We start from the raw sequence: 18,186 nt of genomic DNA, 5'->3' as shown, positions 1-18,186 counted from the left end.
AGAACTGGAATAAATTAGTCACAGCAGACAACACACATTCAAACATTTGCACATACACATGCACTTAATGTAGTCTATTTGGACTTACCTACACATACACACAAACACACACACTTCTTCTCATCAGACTCCTCGCCTCGTCTCACCAGTGCTCTCTTTTGTCTGAATTTTAGCCGTCTTTACAAATCAGTACTGTGCAAGGATTAAACGCTTTGCTACACAAGCTATTCCCCCCCAAAATAAACCAGTTATCACTGCGTTGCGTCTAAATTCATATCCAGGGGGTTGTTGTTTTGCTGTCTTGCCCCCCCGTAGGGTGATCCACCCCCCCCACCCTCCCACCACGTTTGGCCCCTGATTTTCTCACAGAAAACAAAAAATGCTATCAGTAATATTTGTGATAAAGTGGGCGAGAGTGGGATAGAGTTTGAGTGATGGGTGGAGGGGGTTGTTGTCATTTGGCACAGGTTTGTTTTTGAACACATCTTAAGGGAAAACACAGAAGCGGCAACATCCTTGGTGGAGAGATCAGTCCTCAATAGCTGAGTGACCCAGGACTGTTCTCAAGCTATGTTGTTGTTTGCACTACAATAAAATGTAATTCAAATAAAAAAGCATTTGATTTTGAGCATGACTGCAGGATAAGCGGTATAGATTATGAATGAAAAACCATTGATCATCCTAGGTTGGGCACAAAGTTGCGTTCTTGGGTTTATGTGTAATTTTGATGGTTCGAATGCTGCAATTCTTGCTGGAAGTAATTTCTTTTGAGACAACACTGGAATATGTCCTTCTCTGAGAGGTCAGAATATTCCCACACAGAAAAAAAAAAGAAGGTGTAATTCCTTTGTAAAATAACGCAAACGTGTGCCCATGTACATATGTCAGGGCAGGGTCTCCGATCACATGGCCTTTTTGTCTGACTTTGTTCAGAATTGATGGGACGCATCCGTAAAACAGTAACTTTTATCTGTGAATATCTTATTTTCCGTATTTTATTGTTAGCACTTCGGCCTCACAGGACGAAGGACCCTGGTTCAGTTTCGACAAGGGGACATTTCTGTGTGGAGTTTGCATGTTCTCTCCATGTCCGTGTGGGTTTCTTCTGGGTTCCCTGGTTTCCTCCCACAGTCCAAAAACATGCAACAGGTTAATTGGAAAAAATTGGGAAAATTGCCTTTAGTGAGTGAGTGAATGGTCGTCTGTCTGTATATGTGGCCCTGTGACTGACTGGCAACCAGTCCAGGGTGAACCCTGCCTCTCGCCCGATGACAACTGGGATAGGATCCAGCATCCCCCGCGATCCTGAGGGCAGGATAAACAGCAAACAATTGGGTGGATAGATCTTATGTTCCAATTTGGAAACATCAGAAATCAACATTTGGCTTCATCTCTATAAGACACAGAGAAAATGAATTTGACATCCTTTATTTGTGACGATCTGCTGTAACCATCTGCAAACCCCTCTGCGACAATTTTAGACATCAGTCTCAAGGGAGGAATCTTCTTCTGCCCTTTAGGCCACTCCCTTCAAGCTTAACAAAAGCCAATCATCTTCCTCCGCCTAACCCTACTCTCTGCAGCCTCTTCTCTCTCTCAAGCTAACTTCATGTCCTCTTTCCGTCCATCCATAAATCTCCTCTTGGGTCTTCCTCTGGTCCTACTGCCTTGTAGTTCCAACCTCAGCATCCTTCTACCCAGATCTTCACTCTCCCTCCTCTATTTACGTCTCAGTCTGACTTTATCTCCAAAACATCTAACATGTGCTGTCTCTCTGGTGGACTCATTCCTGATCCTATTCGCCCTTCTCACTCCCACAGAGAAGCCCAACATCTTCATCTCAGTTGCTTCCTCTCTTTTCCTCAGTGTCTCTAAACCAGACAACATGTCTGGTCTCACTTCCATCTTCTGACGCTTTTCCTTTCTTGGTGATGCTTTTTTATCACCCCTGACACATTTCTCCACCCTTTGCAACCTGCTTGTACACATTTCTCCACCTCTTGTCCACACTTCCCATTGTTCTGGAGCCTAAGTATTCATAAACTGTCGCCTTCTCTACTCCCTGTAACCTCACCGCTCCACTTGTCCAGACAGGACTATTGCGCAGCTTTTTTTTTTAGAATCATCATCCCTCCAAACTTGTGGAAATGTCAAAAAGGTGGTTCCTGGCTTTCATCCCATCATGTCAGTGTCTCTGTAAGTGACAGGCACATCAGAAATCCTGAGGCCATTTTGGCGCGTCACTCCGAGTCACTTTAGTACAATCACAGTATGGATGTTGTCAATGGTACTTCAAGGATCTGACATGTTCATAAAAATACAAGCTCTTTAACAAGTAAGAACGATGATAGAAGGTATTTCAGAAAGCTCTTACCTTGGGTCTGGAGTTAGTTCACTCAAACAATGAATGAGCTGTCTTCTTAAAGGAGTCTAATATTCAGGAGCTTTCTATCACGATCCATTATTGTTCCGTTTTTCTGCCGTTGTCTAAACCGGCGATCACATTCACTCCTTAATCACAGAAGTCTTGGTTGAAGAAGTGCATTTTTTCTCCCAGCTTTCTCTTCCAATCTAATTACAATAATGTCTTAAAGCACACTTGATGCAATTTGATTTGATGCTGTTTAACAGGTCGTCATTTTCCAGAAAAATCCATAAATATTAAATAATGGCTATGCACGTGACAAATGCATTCCACATGAAGTTGCTTGAAGCCCCCCATACATCAGAAGACTTTAAAAAGATTTGTAAAAGACTTGTGGAAAACTATCATCTAAAGAGTTTTAGAGTTGTAAGTCTTTGCCTAGTCTCAGAGTAGAGATTTTACAAAGACTGTGAATCGTACATGGTCACTATTTACAATACTAAAACTACCTTCTTTCAGCATTTTTTTCCACCATGCAATACTTTCATCAGGTATCAGTCCATCGCTTCTCTGTCTCCACTTGGTTGTGATACTTTGGAGATTTGACATCATACAAGCTGGGCTATTTTGCTCACAGTTCCGCCATCCGCTCCTCTTTCTGGACGGTCCATTACTGATCGGGATGTCTTTCCCCGTTCCCGTTCATCCATACCACCAACAAACACCATCTTTCTTGATGCTAATACTGCTCTGGTGATTGTTTGTCTACTAGGTAGAGCTCGTCTATTGGTTAATTATGCTACATCACCTTAAAGACACAGTTGATGTTGTCAAGACTAGGAAAAGACTGATCAGATTATAACCTTATACTTAATGACCGAGATGACGGGAGTGTGCTGCAACTCCAGTAACACTCCAGTAAAACCTTTCAGTTTGAGAAAAACATGAACAGAGATAAATTCAAACTAATGTAACTATACTGCTCAAAAAAATAAAGGGAACACTTGAACAACACAATGTAACTCCAAGTCAATCACACTTCTGTGAAATCATAGTGTCCACTCAGGAAGCAACACAGATTCATTTTGACTTGTTTTAAGGACATTACATCAAAGTTGGATCAGCCTGGAGTTTGTTTTTACACTTTAATTTCGAGTGTGATTCCTAATCCAGACCTCCATGGGTTGATACAATTGATTTCCATTTATCATTTTTGTGTGATTTTGTTGTCAGCACATTCAACTGTGTAAAGAGCAAAGTATTTCATAAGAATATTTCATTCATTTAGATCTAGGATGTGTTTTTTAAGTGTTCCCTTTATTTTTTGAGCAGTGTATATAACTAAGCACTTCAAAATGTGTCACTTGCAAAGTGGCCAAAAAGCAGCCTACCTGCTCTGCGAGCTTCAAAGCAGGCCTGGCCCATCTCATCCTTCAGCTCCTGATTCTCGGTGGCGATAGCCTCCCCCACCGCCACGAATCGCCCCACCGCCACACTCACAGCCTGGCCCACCCGGTGTATGGCTGCCAGGGTGCGCTCCGACTTCTTGGGTTTGTCTTTGTGGTTGATGAGAGTGGTGATCTTCGGTTGCATGTGGGTGAGGAAGAGAAGGTGTGCGTTATTAGCTGTGCTTTGAAAAAAAAAAAGTGCTGATTTGTGGATCGCTTTCAATGTGATGCTCCAAAAATACACCAGTGCTGACAAAGGCTGTGCGAATAATACAGTGATACATGACAAGATTGCCTTTTTTTTTTTTTTAAATACAGAGTTGCGTTTCAGACTTCTTTGATTCAGCAGCCCGTCGGCTCCAGCTGGCGGATGCACAAACTGAAGGCACATTTGGATTTCAAAGCAAAAAGTAGAGGTGCACGCTGGTTTTGTAAATCTTGACTAAACAGAGACTGTTCAGAGATGAAAATGTTGAGGTTCTCTGTGGAAAGTGACGAGGATGGATAGGATAGGTCCATCAGAGGAATGTCACATGTTAGATGTTTTGGAGAGAAGGTCAGAGAAGCAGGACTGAGATGGTTCGGATAGTGAAAATATTGGTAGAAGGATGCTGAGGATGGAACTCCAGGCAGGAGGTTTACAGGAAGACCTAAAAGAGGATTTATGGATGTAATGAAAGAGGAGATGAAGTTAGTTAGTGTGAGAGAGGAGGATACAGAGAATAGGGTTAGATGGAGGAGGTTGATTTGCTCTGAAGGGAGTAACACTAACAGAAAACTAGAAGATTAAACACAGGCATTTAAGTTTTTGCACTTCCTTGAACCTTTTCAGGAGCTAGGCTGCGTATTGGGACAGCGTAGGAACCAGGGACCATGGACTTCAGTTTCCAGAACCATTTTTAGCACCGCCTTTTAACGGCTCCGTAGGAACTATTGTTATGTAGGTGCTTGGTAGACCCATATGCCACATGCATTACCAGGTTCTTCTTGTAGACTGCGGAGTACCATTTCTTAAAACTATTGTGACGAAATGGACCAATAAAGAAGTTGAAGCTGGCCTGGCCTGCTACACACAGATGGGTTTCCAGGGCTCACAGCGGAACGCCATGCATAGCATGAAAGCTTTGGCGACTTCGTGTTGTCCTCGTCGACTTCCTCTCCTTTCACGGTGGTTCGTTTTAGAGTATGGCGCTTAAGGTGCACGTCGCAGTCGCTTGCAACCCACCGTGGTCCCTCACTGCCTGTGGGAATGCGAAACTAAACGGATCTCCTGGAGGAGGAGGGTAGTTCCTGGAAGCAAATTCAAGCTGGACAGTTCTTCGTTCTCTTCTCTGTGAAAAGCGTCTTTTGTCAGTCAGCAGAGAAATATTCAGGAATCACGATCGGTTTGCTGCCAAGCTAAATAAGCCTTAACATTTATAATTAAAATTTTTGTTCGGTTACGTATGTAATGCAGTTCGGATATAATGTAGTGAATAACATCCTGTGGACTGAAATGTAATTCTGTTATCAACTTCGTGTGATACAGCACTGCTTCCATGCGTTTATTTGCTGTATCTTAACATATCAAATTAAATGTCCTCTAGTTGTTCATTCGTCAGCCTTCATACTTCCCAGACCCACAAAGAGTATGCATAAACATTTTAATTGACAGTATTTAATCATCAATATTACTGAATTCCATTGGGATATAGAAATAAACAGTAAAGTTATGAAATTGCCAAAGGCTTCCATTTTCATGGTTTCGATTTTCTTTTTTTAATGGGATCCAATCTTACATTGAGGTCCCCTGATAAGATGTCAGGGATGTCAGTTGTTTGTTTGTTTTTTTATTAAATTCTTAATTATACTTTGTACCAGCTCCTCATTTCAGACTGACAGGTGGATCAGACACCTTGAAGATCTCTCTTGTTGTGATTTGATTCAAACCGCCGCTGACGTGATGCAAGATGAGGTCATTTTCAGTTGTGTCCTGCATCTCTGGGTGGTACTTTTTGTACTTGGATTCACAGCCCCTTTCAGACGACATGTTGAGTTTGGTTGGGTTCCATCCTTTTCTTTTCTCTTTTTGTCCTTCAGATCTTTTCCGTGTTCTATTTTCAAAACTCACCGCAGAAGCATCTGTCCTGCCCCGCGGGCGTTTCTTCATCTCCTCCTTTTTGTTTAGCATCAAATTAATTACACTTATGCATTTTAGTTTAAAACATTATAGGCGACTTCTCAGTGCTCAGTGGAGCATTGCAGTCAGTATATTAAATGCGTATACTTTTATTTACATATATCAGTGTGGAGTTTACTTGTTTGTCAAATGAGGTTTCATCATTGCTCATATTGATTTCACAATTCCGTGAGCCTGGTTTAAGATTTTAGGAAAGCATATAATTTCACGCATTTATGAAGGATCTCAGTCGTCCAGGTCCTAGTGAATTGTTGTAAAATGTCGTTGTGGCAACTGGCCTTGGTTATTTTCTCTTGGAGACATTTCTCCTCTCACCCAAGGGGTTTCTTCAGTTCTACTAAACTGTGGGGAATTTCCAGTATATGCGTAGTTGTATATACATATATGTTTCGTACCTGCAGGGGTAGTGGTTGGTTGTAGAGGAGGGAGGGGGTTCATAATGTTAAATGAGTGAGTTGGTTTGCAGAAACTAGGTCAAATGGTTGTGTCATTAAATGTTAACTTGTGTGTCGTTGCGTGTTTGTGTTGTTTGAGGAAGGAAGGTATGAACTCATCTGAGTTAGAACCTGAAGGGGTAATCATAAGGCTATTGTGTAGATTGTGTAAGACAAAAAAAAAATCCAGAAAACCCGTTAGTTCATGTGGGCTGAGGCTTAGGGCAGGTATCTCATCTCGGTGGCTTGCGGGCTGCAGATGGATCTGGTTTGTGTATGTGTGTGTGTGTGTGTGTGTGTGTGTGTGTGTGTGTGTGTGTGTGTGTGTGTGTGTGTGTGTGTGTGTGTGTGTGTGTGTGTGTTGATCTGTCTTGGGATGGATCTTAGCACTATGCTACTCATACAACACATTATACTCTGTAAGAAAAAGTCAAATTGCAAAATATTATTTCATCTTGGTTTACTCCAGCAATTTGAATATAAAATGCAATACAATAAGATAGAAGAGAATCAAACTGAATTTAAAATATTACATTATATAGATATATTTGAATATATCTATATAATGGAAGAAGAGTTTCTATAATTGGGTTTTCATTGAAAAAATAAATTAAATACAAAGTGATTTCCTTCTATATGATTTCATATGGGAAAAATGCCATTTTTTCCCGACAACTGTTTGTGTTTTAACAATGTGCATTCTCTCGTGCACTGTGATGATTTAATGACCTTATAAGTTCCCTATTTCTTTAAACGTGTAGTATATTGTAAAATGTTTGTTCATTATATTTTCAAAAGAAATAACATACAATTGGATAAGTAGGCATGTTTGCAGCACGCACTCCACGTGCATGTGTGCACGAAGGAGTGACAGCTGCACGCAGAAGCGTGCTTAGTCCGATGTACGTGTCGAGCAGAAGGAGTTACCGTTGCCAAACATGATTCACACAATACTTCATAAAACAGGTAAGAGGAACAGCAGCCAATGCAGCAGATGGCACACATGCACGCACGCACGCGCACACACATGCACACACACACATCATCTGTGACACATACAAGGATGCTGAGACACGAAACTCAGGTGGGGCCACTTATAGATCTCGGTCATGCCATCTATTATGAATGCATCAAGCCAATTATGATAAATTATAGATCGATTAGCTCTCCCTTCTCTCGCTGCTAGTGTCGCGGGGATGAGCGCATGTGCGCTTGTTGAGGCTTTTGCAGCGAGGAAATAGCGGGCGGTGATTTTAATTGGCCAGCAGCCCCGGGTGGTCCAAGTTGAGAATCTTACCCAGCGAAGCTTTGTGCTGATTGCGCAGAGCCGGCGCCTGTTTGAATGAGCGCCCTGTTGACGGCGAGGAAGGCGACAATGTCGTGTGCCCGAATATGTAATGCAGACAGATGTCAAAATAAGGGATTTAAAGTGTATCGTGGTGTTTTTTCGTGAGGGGAAAAAGGCAACAAACACGACGGAATTGTTTTATATCAGCGCGTCCCCAGATAGACGGAAATAAAACAATAACACGATCTAGGAAAGTTGGGTTTTTCCCCTCGGGGTCCAAAATATATTCAAGACTCAAGACTGCAAGCGATTGTAATAGAGAATGGCTATTTCTTTTATGATCCCCAGAGGGCGGAAGCCAATTTCTCAGTTCATTCTGCAACCAAGACGGGACGGATTGCAAAGTCAATATTCACGAAAGACACAGTATCAATATTAATACATATTGATTTTCTATGTTTGTTAGCTTTTTAAACACTGGTAAAGTGCGTTTCTTTTTTTCTTTAGAGTTCACAAAGGCAAGACTGATTCACTCAAGACATACTTATATATGGCCTTCCCACTTCATTAAAAAGCAAAAAATAGAGCATAATGAATTCTAATATAGTGACTTTATGTGATTTAAAGCCTTGAACGGTCATTCACAGTTTGCTGTGTAAACCAGGAATTGATCAGCGAGAGAGACGTGATCAATCCTTTGTGCAGGCAGATAATCCAGGATTCCAAAGTGGAAATGTTCCTCTGAGGCCGTGTTTGGAACAGCCCCAGTCCTCCAGTCTCCATCATCTGAATAAAAGCAGTGTGTTGGCAGAGCAGGGGGTTCTGGGAGACATAGCCGTTCACCACAAAAATATGAATGAGGCTGGAGTTTGATTGCAACATGATATCGCTGACACGTTCGCTCGCCTTTGCTTTCTTACAAGAACGTAGCCTTTAGAATCACCACCATGGTCATTTGAACTTTATTGTTTTAATTCATCCACTCATTATCTGTTCAACTTCTACTGCACTCAGGGTTCTTCGGGGGCTGGAACTGATCTCAGCTGTCTTTGGGTGAACGGAGAGTGTTCTTTCATTCAAACATCCCATAGAGATGTACAACCACTCACATGTCATATAGAGCAGAGGTCCCCAGCTACTGAGCCACAGGACAGTAATGGGCCATAGACCATTTGGTACACAAAGAAGGTTGATTCAAAATTAAATGTATTTCATTTTCATTAGTCTTCCAGGTATTGAGTAATTGCCACTTCTGCCTGCGCCTCACTCCTGTACTTGACTCAGCCAGAGGGTTTTTTGGCAAGTAAGGTGGCCAGCTAACCCTCGCTAAAATGGTCCCCAAACAAATGTCACTGGAGAGCATATTTGAAAAGACAAGACACCAGAAGGATCTCTGGGTGCCGGCATTTAAAAGAAAATTCCGAGTCGTACACAAACAATACTTGAACAGGCTCATTGCAGAGTTGAAGTTTTTACTTGAGTATCTATTTTCCAGTCGTCTCTGGGAGATTTTAAGGACGTACTTTTGGCATTTTCTCACAAAGTTCATTTTTTATTCCTGCTAATGTAGGTACACCGACTTCTGACTCGTGCCATTTTCACATGACCTTAATAATAATGCTGCTACTTTAGTGAGTTGAACAAAATGCAAGTTGAATTGTATACAGTTTTAGACAATAATAAAGAATAATCCACCATAAGATAATAACATGATGCATCTCAGCGATGATGCTCGCGCTCCTCTGCCAAGGCATTCAGATCAGCCCTTTGTTATGTGGCCAACTCATCCTTACAGAAAAAGACATTCTTAAAAAAGACAAACACAGGCTGGAGGGACATTTGGCACTCATGCAGTGATTCAGGTCGCCATGACACATGAATCAGATCCGCATGACACACGATGCTGTTTAACATCAGGTGTCACTCTTGTATAATACAACAGGCCTAGCTCATGTGCAATGGAAAAAACTAATCATCAGGTGGATCATCTGGCAAGATTTACATTATGTGTCTTATGCGAAGCTTAAAGTGGCCTTTTTTCTCACCCATGAGGATAATGGCTGTGTAAATGCGGAGAGGAAACGCATGTATTCCAGGTGGGCACATGAGCCTCTCCGAGTGCCTGATTTACAAAAAGCTGCATGTGAAAGGGATCGAGAGGCCGGAGAGAGGAAGCGACACAAACACCAGCACCTCCCTGAGAGCAGGCAAAGGAGGGGTGACGGAAATAAATTGCATGGCAGACATAGGGAAGGAAAAGTAACAAAAAAATGACAAGCAATAGAAAACCTGATTAGACTTGATGAATTGGGGGAGAGAAAAAAACTCTTCTTCGCTGCCACAGAAGAGTGGAGAGTGATGTTGCTTTAATGAGTTTAATATGGTGTTTCTTTGAAAGGCAAACAGAGAAGGCCCATGTGAATGACAAAAAGAGGGAGGGAGAGATAGCAGAGAATAACAACTGCCTGGGATTTCCTCCATTAGGGATTACTAGGTGGGTACATTTACTGGGCTGTGCAAACAGGAACAGAACAGGGCGGGGGAGAATAATAGCGACAGAGTGCTTCTGCAGAGAACAGGCTCTGTGTTTGAAGGGATATCAAAATAATTGCAGTTAAAACTGAATGTCACACATTATCCACATTATCTTTTGGTATTGATTGATTGCATTTACTGTACAGTATTTGTGTGTGTGCGTGTGTGTGCATATATGTTCGCAATCAATAGCAAACAATATGTAACATGCAGTTTTGGCAGTTATTATTTATATACTTAGGTATATATAAGTGTGTATATATGTATTCAAATATGTAGAAACATGTGTGTGTGTGTGTGTGTGTGTGTGTGTGTTTGTGTGTGTGTGTGTGCGTGTGCGTGCACACGTGTATATGTATTTCTATATATCCTATATATCCATTAAACAACAGAAGTATTATTTTTCTTTGTGAGACCAGTGATACATCTCTCCTGCCAGGAGGCTCTTAACCAAAACAACCAAAAAGAAAACAATAAAAACTATACAGCAGGATGAACTCATATAGGTTGTTAAACAGCAATAAAATCCATTGCTACATTTTTTTTAACAACAGTTAAACCGTTTTATTTTTTCAGTAAAATAACGTGACCACAGCATAACGTGTTCAATTCTGATAAAGCGACTCCACTACTTACTATTTAGCTACTGTGGCTAAATTGCTAACTTCCCTGCGACAAATGAAACTATTGCTTCAGCCACAAGTTAGCAACTAGCAAATTAGCCCCAGTCTACTACTTTAGCCGTTGCTAACTTGAACCCCTTACAAAACCACATGTATAATTATCATATAGCTACTACAGCTAACTTGCTAACAAGCCACAAGTTGAGTCCACTTCTAATTAACCACTACCCGTAAGTGTCACTTTGGTGCTGTTCTCATGGAGTAGTTCATCTATTTTTATCCTCCTTTTTTATTGTTGTTGTCTCTGTCCTTTTTAAATCTCTGTCTATTGTCTATTTATTAACCTTAACGTCTTCTGGTACCTGTCCTCTGCCCTGTGCTGCTGCGACACCCGAATATACCCAATGGAGATCAATTCAGTATCATTATCATTATCATTATTATTATAATGTATTTGGTGGCTACAGCTAACTGCTAACTAGTCAGCATTCATTTAAGAGGACATCATGCAATTGACTGATGATCAGCTCAAATTGATGGTAACATGGTAACATTAAATACCACAGCGTACTTCTCAGTCTTTATATACGTGATCAATTTTTTGATGCGAAAAAAGTAGTCATGTTTCAAAGTAGTATCAGAGGAAACAGGAACTTGAAAAGACAATATTGCATTTCAGAGAGAATTCCGCCACCAGCTCTCAGCGCCTTGATATTCTGAGCTGCACATTTCTGTTGATAGCAAAAGAGTCCGGTGGTGGAGCCATGCTCCTCCTGGACAGCTGCTCATTCACTGAGGCTGCCTTCAGGCATAAAGGTTAAGGTTTACATTTCACTGCAGTCCATTCATTCAAAGTTTCCTTTCTCTGTCAGTTTTCATCGCTCTGTTTTACACGCATACACACACACAATCACACACACACTGAGCATTGAACTTTTTGCCGGCCACGCTTTGGTCACCCACATCTTAAAACCTCAGTATGGATGTCCTCCCTGTGCGTTCGATGCTCGCATAAAGAGGTGTTTTGCTGTAAAGACCAGAGTCATTTACAGCACACTGACATGAATTATAAACCCCAAGTTCAAAAATTCAGCACATTCTGTCAAAGGGTCCCATTATTAGTCTCTCTTGCTCCCTGATGTCATCATAGAAATGTAGTGCCGGGTAAAATGTAATAAAGGGAATATTAGGATACCCACAAGGCCTTTTTTCCCCAATATGACAAACGTACGATTACCAGAATAATTGACAAAGACAATAAAAGAAGGGAATTGCGTATTAGACCAGAAGAACACTAAATATTCAGTTTTGCTTGGAAATTGCCAAATAGATGATGAAAAAAATGAGGTAAAAATACCCTCAAAATGTATTGTTCAATTGAAGAAAGGAAGACTAATAAACACAAACCTACACTTACAGCACATGTGGAGTAGAACATGTGTGAGGGCTGTTGGACAGTGGTGAGGTGTGACAGAGGATTTAAAGCGAAGCCTACATCACGGATCAGCTCTGACCCCCTTCTTGTTTGCTGTGGTGATGGACAGGTTGATAGATGAGGTTAGATGGGAATCACTATGGACTCTGATGTTTGCAGACAACACTGCAATCTGTAGTGAGAGCAGGTGGAGGAAAAACTAGTGGGGTGAAGGTATGACCAGGAGAGGAGAGGGATGGAGGTTAGCCGCAGCAACACAGAACATATGAGTGTGATTGAGAGGAACACAAGTGGAATCTTGAGGCTACAGGGGAGGCGAGATAAAGAAGGTTGGAGCATTTTAAGTACTAGGGGACAACACTCCAGAGCAATGGAGAGTGTGGAGAGGAGGTGAAGAAACTTGTGCAAGCGGATTGGGGCGGGTGGAACAAGGTGTTAGGGGTGATAAAAGAGATGGAGAAAAGGTGTAGAAGACAGAGGTGAGACCAGCAACGTTGTCTGGTTTAGAGACGCTGAGGAAAAGATAGGAAAGCAGAGCTGGAGGCAGCAGAGATGAAGATGTTGAAGCTCCTCTTTGGGAGGAAAAAGGAGAATGGAGAGGATCAGGAATCAGAGGGACCACAGCTTAGATGTTCTGGAGATAAAGTCACGCTGAGATGGTTTGGACATAATGAGTGTCCTCCTCACTCTTCCTCCTAATGAAGAGAGGAGAGAGAGTGAATATGTTGGTAGAAAGTTGGAACAGCCAGGCAGGAGGCCCAGAGGAAAACCTGAGAGCAGATTTATGGATGTACGTAAAGAGGGCATGAAGGTAGTTGGTGTGAGAGAAGAGGATCGCGATTGTATGGTTAGATGGGAGTCGATGATTGGCTGGAGTTTGATGATTGGACTGAAAGGAAGAGAAGAAGAAGAGACATCGAAAGCTATAGGCCTCTGCATCTATTCTTACGTAAGTTTCCTTATGCATAACCAGCCAACTCCCGATGATTCACCTCTCATCTCTTTGTTATCCATAATTAGGGATTTCAATGACAGGACTATAAAGATGACACCAACAGCTTTCTCTGAGAAACAACATCGAGCCCCCAACTGTTAGCAGGAAGTCTTGACTAATACCTCAAGGACACACCGCTCAACTATAAATCAGACGCTAACAAAAGCTGGAAACATTTGCGGCTGCCTCCCATGGCTACCGGCTCCAGTTTCATTGAAAGCTGACGCTGGGAGAAAGTTTGTCACTATCTGTGCTATTCATTCTCCATTCTGTCCCCTTTGAATTGTGTCGAGAAAATCACGTTAAACTACCTCCAGGGGAGAAAAAACGTGAAGCATTCCTGCCGTGTAAAGACAGCAAAGGAGGGATTAGGGGCAGGAATGTTGGATAAAAGGTTATAAACACACATTGTTAGTTGTGTCTTATTGTATTATCTTTTACATGGGATTGGGGGATGGAGCTTGGCAGTATGGAACACATATTTATCCTCAAATAAGTATAAGTGCTTATATAAATCACACTGTCAGCATAATCGACAGTCATAAATCAACCGAGCCGTTTTCCCTACTTAAGGAAGGATAGTCTAATTTCTCTTTATTTAAAACAGTTTACTGAAATGGATGTTCCTGCTCATCTGGTGTTTCATAACCAGCGAAAACCTTCTAATGTGTTTCTTGATGATTTTTCTGGCTTTTTTTTTTTTTTATTTTTGCTGATTATTAAGGTCATTTAAGGCCGTTTTAGACAAATTCCAAGTGATTTCCTTCTAATCGTCGGCCTAGTTTCTCGCTCAGCTTGTACTAAATACACTGAAGGGGCTTAAAAATCAATCCAATAACGGATGATTTTCTGGGTGTAGGCAGGAAATATGTTTCACTATTTTCCACATAAAAATATCTACAGTACAAATTACAAAAGCATTATTTTATATGTTTATCGGGGGTGCAATTCATTTAAACATATTAACCGTAATAATTAGGCTTTATAATTAGTCAATCAAAATTAATCGAGTTCCAATTTTTGTTCTGATATTTTCTTTCTGGATTGCTGTTATCGTTCTCATTATCTGAATGGATCTGCGGGCCCCCTGTTGGCCCTGACCTTCAACCACTGGGAAGAAAGTCTAATTGTTCTAAGGTGCACAGCCACCTGTCTCACCAGTGGATTGGTCGATTTATCCGACTTTGACTCGGACATTTTGTTTCAGAATTTCAGTCCCAACATGCGTTCCAGTGTTGACAGGCGACACTTCTTGCCCGTATTAGCAATACTGTTAACTGCTGAAGCAAAGTTAGCATTGTCTACCTGCACCCTTGTGCGACATTAGCACAAGAGACTTGTGGGCTAGCTCTAACACGTTTAGCGCTGAGCGCTGTGATGCACTTCATTCTTCCCGCATGAAGTGCAAAAAACAGCATGTTTGTTTATCCTTCCATCTGGAAATGACTTACTTACATTTCAATTTGCCTCCAACCAGCATCATCTCATCCGCCTCGTCCGTCATGCAATCAAAATGCGCGTTGGTGGATTTGCCCCCTGGAACTCATGCACCGACAGACGTAACACTGTGCAAATTAAAGTGCGATTAACACGTTCAAGCCCGGGCCCTAATATAAATGTATTACCTCGAAGAGCACAGTTGAGTGTTGCATGCAAACCTGCAGTCCATACATGTCATCACCCAGTTAGTGGAGACGGTTGTGATCTATGTATGTCTTAGCACACCGCCCAGGTGCAGCTGCTAGATCAGGAATCACCCAGCCATTTGTCACAATAACGACTGTCTTGGCATGCAATGTGCAAACCCGCTTACTTGTTTAATTTACATCTCAGATTCCACTACTCGGCCTCCGGGAAAGACCATTTTTCTCCCCGCCCCACCCCCGGAGCGAGGAAGTTTTCCAACAAAGAAACTTACATCACATCAAGCCATGAGCAAATGAGTGTCCTTAAAGAATTACGGATTTAGCGCGAGCACACAAACGCGTCTGGCGCGGATAATCATCGAGCGCTTGTTTAAAGAGACGAGAAGGCCGGGAGAAACTGCAAGAGAGTATTCGTTTGCCGCATCTGTCGTGAAGTCCAAGCCCGCTGGTGTTTGTTTGCGGAGCTGATGGATCTGTCAGCGGTATTTTGTTTGTGTGTGTGTGTGTTGACACTGTGTGTGTGTTGTCCCGTTCCCTCGCTCCTACGATAGACCCTCTCTCTCGTCTTATAAACCTACAGATTGCTCGGAGAGAAAATAAACATTTCCATGTTGTGTCCTCGCTACAGACCTGCCCCGCCCCCCAAAAAGGGAAAAAAGATACACAAAGGTACACTTGGGATGTTTGTCTTATCTATAACTTTTTTTTTTTTATTTTAGTCTTCAAGGGAGTCTGAATTGCAGTGCCCTTGAAAAATCTGTTTCTGTTCAGTCATTACTGATGCAAGGAGAGTGTTGGTTGGCTGCTCACCGGGGACGTGGGGGGGCGCATAAGAGGAAAGGGATGAAAGTTGCATCGAACATGCTCCGTAATGGCTGAGCAAATTCCTCCCAAATTGGCTGCAAGCACACGGGGCCGCGTTGGTCGACAGCCAGGTTGGAGAAGCAATAAAAGGAGATGAAAAGGGGAGTTGGGAGGACAGTAGATGCCGGTGGATGGGGGGCAGGTGAGGGGGAAGCGACGTTTTGTTCCTCTAGCACTCGCCCTTTATCCCTCTCCGCTTCCCTTTCTGCGAGCGGCGAGGGTTTCACGCATCTCCGGGGTCGCAGCGGGAGCTGCACAGGAGCAGCATCCGCTGGAATCTAATTTCAAACTTTCACCAGAAAGCATTGGAATTGAGAGGAGAGAGAAAAGACCCCACACCAATAGACTACCTCGAACATTTTTACTCAAAACGCAAAGTGACTTTTGTCAACCAAGAGAACGATCGTATGACTCCATGTGGGATGTAACTGAGAGTGAATGGTTGTTTTTCTCTGTATGGCGTGAATGAGAGTGAATGGTTGTCTTTCTCTAAATGGCATGTCAAGAAGAGAGTGAATGGCTTGTATGTCTCTACATAACTTGTTAACAAGAGACTGTATGTCTCTCCATGTGGCCCTGGGTGAGCTCCGTCTCTCCCAATGACAGCTGGGATACCGCCCCGACCCTGAGTGAAGGACCGCCAGTACAGATAATGAATGGATAAACAAACAAAAGTATGTGATTTAAAGGTAATATATGTAATACTTTGTCGGAGTCGGTATTGCATTTTCCCCAGCCGTGATTTGCTTCCCCCTTAGGGTTCAGGAGATACAAAACAATCATTTGTGCTGAGTGTCTGTCAGTCTTTCAGGTGATAACAGCTTATGTGCAGAGTTGCACTAACTATAGAGAGATAAAGTTGGTGAGCCATTCAATGAAATGATGAGAAAAAGAAGTGGGAACTGGACTGAGAGCGGAAGTCAGCATTTGTGAGCAGCAGTGTGGCTTGATGTCTTGGAAGATTACGAGAAGTTAGACGGCGTGAGAGAAGAGGATACGGAGAATAGCTTTAGATGGAGGAGGTCGATTCGATGCGGCGACTTCCTGATGGGAGTAGCCGAAAGGACAAGAAGAGGAAAAAACTAAAAATAATTCTATACATTTAAAATTTCTCGCTCCTGCAACACATCATTCCTTTGGCTCTTTGGACTATTGAAATGAACATGAATACCACCACTTTCTGGCGGTTTCACTTGCCGTTTAGCTTCCCGTCAACACACCGGGAAAGAAGAACAGACCCCTACGCTGCACCTTCGCTAAATTAGAACCACAAGGCAAGCAGCTCAGTTTAGCGCAGCAAAAGGCTGGGCTGAACTGCATCCATATGTAGTCCCGGCTGCTCGTGCATTCTTCAGGCGTTACATTGCCTGCAGAGAAATTTTTCATTCATTCAATCCCTCCGTGTGTTTGCATTGTAACACAAACCTGCATGGGCAAAGACACACAACGGTGCAAGAAACTCATCAGACTGCTGCTCCTAAGTGAGCAAACAAGCCAAAAGTTCCAAACCTGCGCTGCCTCAGAGACAGAGCCCTATCTGGGCTCGACAAATTCACTGATAAGCCTCGCGTCATACAGCTGCATCCAGAGCTTCTTTCCAATACACACACGCGCATACACCCACACCCTCATACATGTGCACCTAGCAGAGCTGGAACAGTACATTTTCCTGTGATTGAGGGTGCTGTGATTAGTCGGTACGAGCCAAAGCCCTTTAGGATGATTGAACACAGATGGTTTTAAGACAAATGATTCCGGGGAGAACAATCCCGGTGCTGTAAGCCTATAGAACCACGAGATGACAGTGATAATACCAGCTGATTGCCAGGGAGGGGAGGAGAGGGCGAGCTGGGAGGAAGTGATGGATGTGGGGAGACTATAGAAGCCATCAGACGGGCGGGCTGACAGCCATGTAGCGCAGCCAACAAACAAATCGGCATTCCGGAGCCCAAAGGGCAAGTATCTCTGTGCCCTCGTGTCTCTTTGGGACCGTAGATTTTCATTTCCGTCGAGTTCGGCTGCGAGGCGAGGCCGTTTTTTGGAATTATCTTGAGGAAAGGAAAACTAAAAAATTAACATCTCTGTAACTATGGCAGGAATTTTCCGACATAAGTTTGATGCTTTCTTAAAAAAAAACCCAACTCTGGCTGGTAAACATCATCACATCCTCGTCCAGAGAGCCTATAATACATCGAACCGCATTATCGCCTCATTTCAGTAGTTCAGACAAACCGCACAGACTTGGCACTGGAAATAATCTAGTCTAATAAGAATCATGAATTCAATCTCTTATAATACAGGTTACATCCAACAATATTAAAATCTCGATTAAGTGATGAAAACGGAAATGGGCAGAATTTACGGGTATTATCTTG

At 42.5% G+C, this 18,186-nt stretch overlaps 1 protein-coding gene and 1 long non-coding RNA gene across 5 annotated transcripts in view; one reads left to right on the top strand and one right to left on the bottom strand.

Annotated features, from left to right (window-relative positions):
• The window catches only part of ctnnal1 (catenin (cadherin-associated protein), alpha-like 1), a 73,178-nt gene that overhangs the window by 27,903 nt on the left and 27,089 nt on the right, over positions 1 to 18,186 (bottom strand). The window contains exon 2 of the mRNA XM_086177765.1: positions 3,757 to 3,946. Coding sequence (XP_086033891.1) covers positions 3,757 to 3,946 — 190 coding nt within the window. The remainder of the gene's footprint in view (positions 1 to 3,756; positions 3,947 to 18,186) is intronic.
• LOC147216320 (uncharacterized) overlaps positions 1 to 18,186 on the top strand; it is a 62,853-nt gene that overhangs the window by 23,392 nt on the left and 21,275 nt on the right. The window lies entirely within an intron of this gene.

This window comes from Fistularia commersonii, chromosome 30, assembly GCF_037954325.1.
Source record: "Fistularia commersonii isolate RoL2024-O1a breed Wild chromosome 30, RoL_Fcom_v1.0, whole genome shotgun sequence".
Classification (NCBI taxonomy): Eukaryota; Metazoa; Chordata; class Actinopteri; order Syngnathiformes; family Fistulariidae; genus Fistularia; species Fistularia commersonii.
The sequence above is the reverse complement of the archived record's forward strand: the minus strand, read 5'-3'. Positions and strand labels throughout refer to the sequence as shown.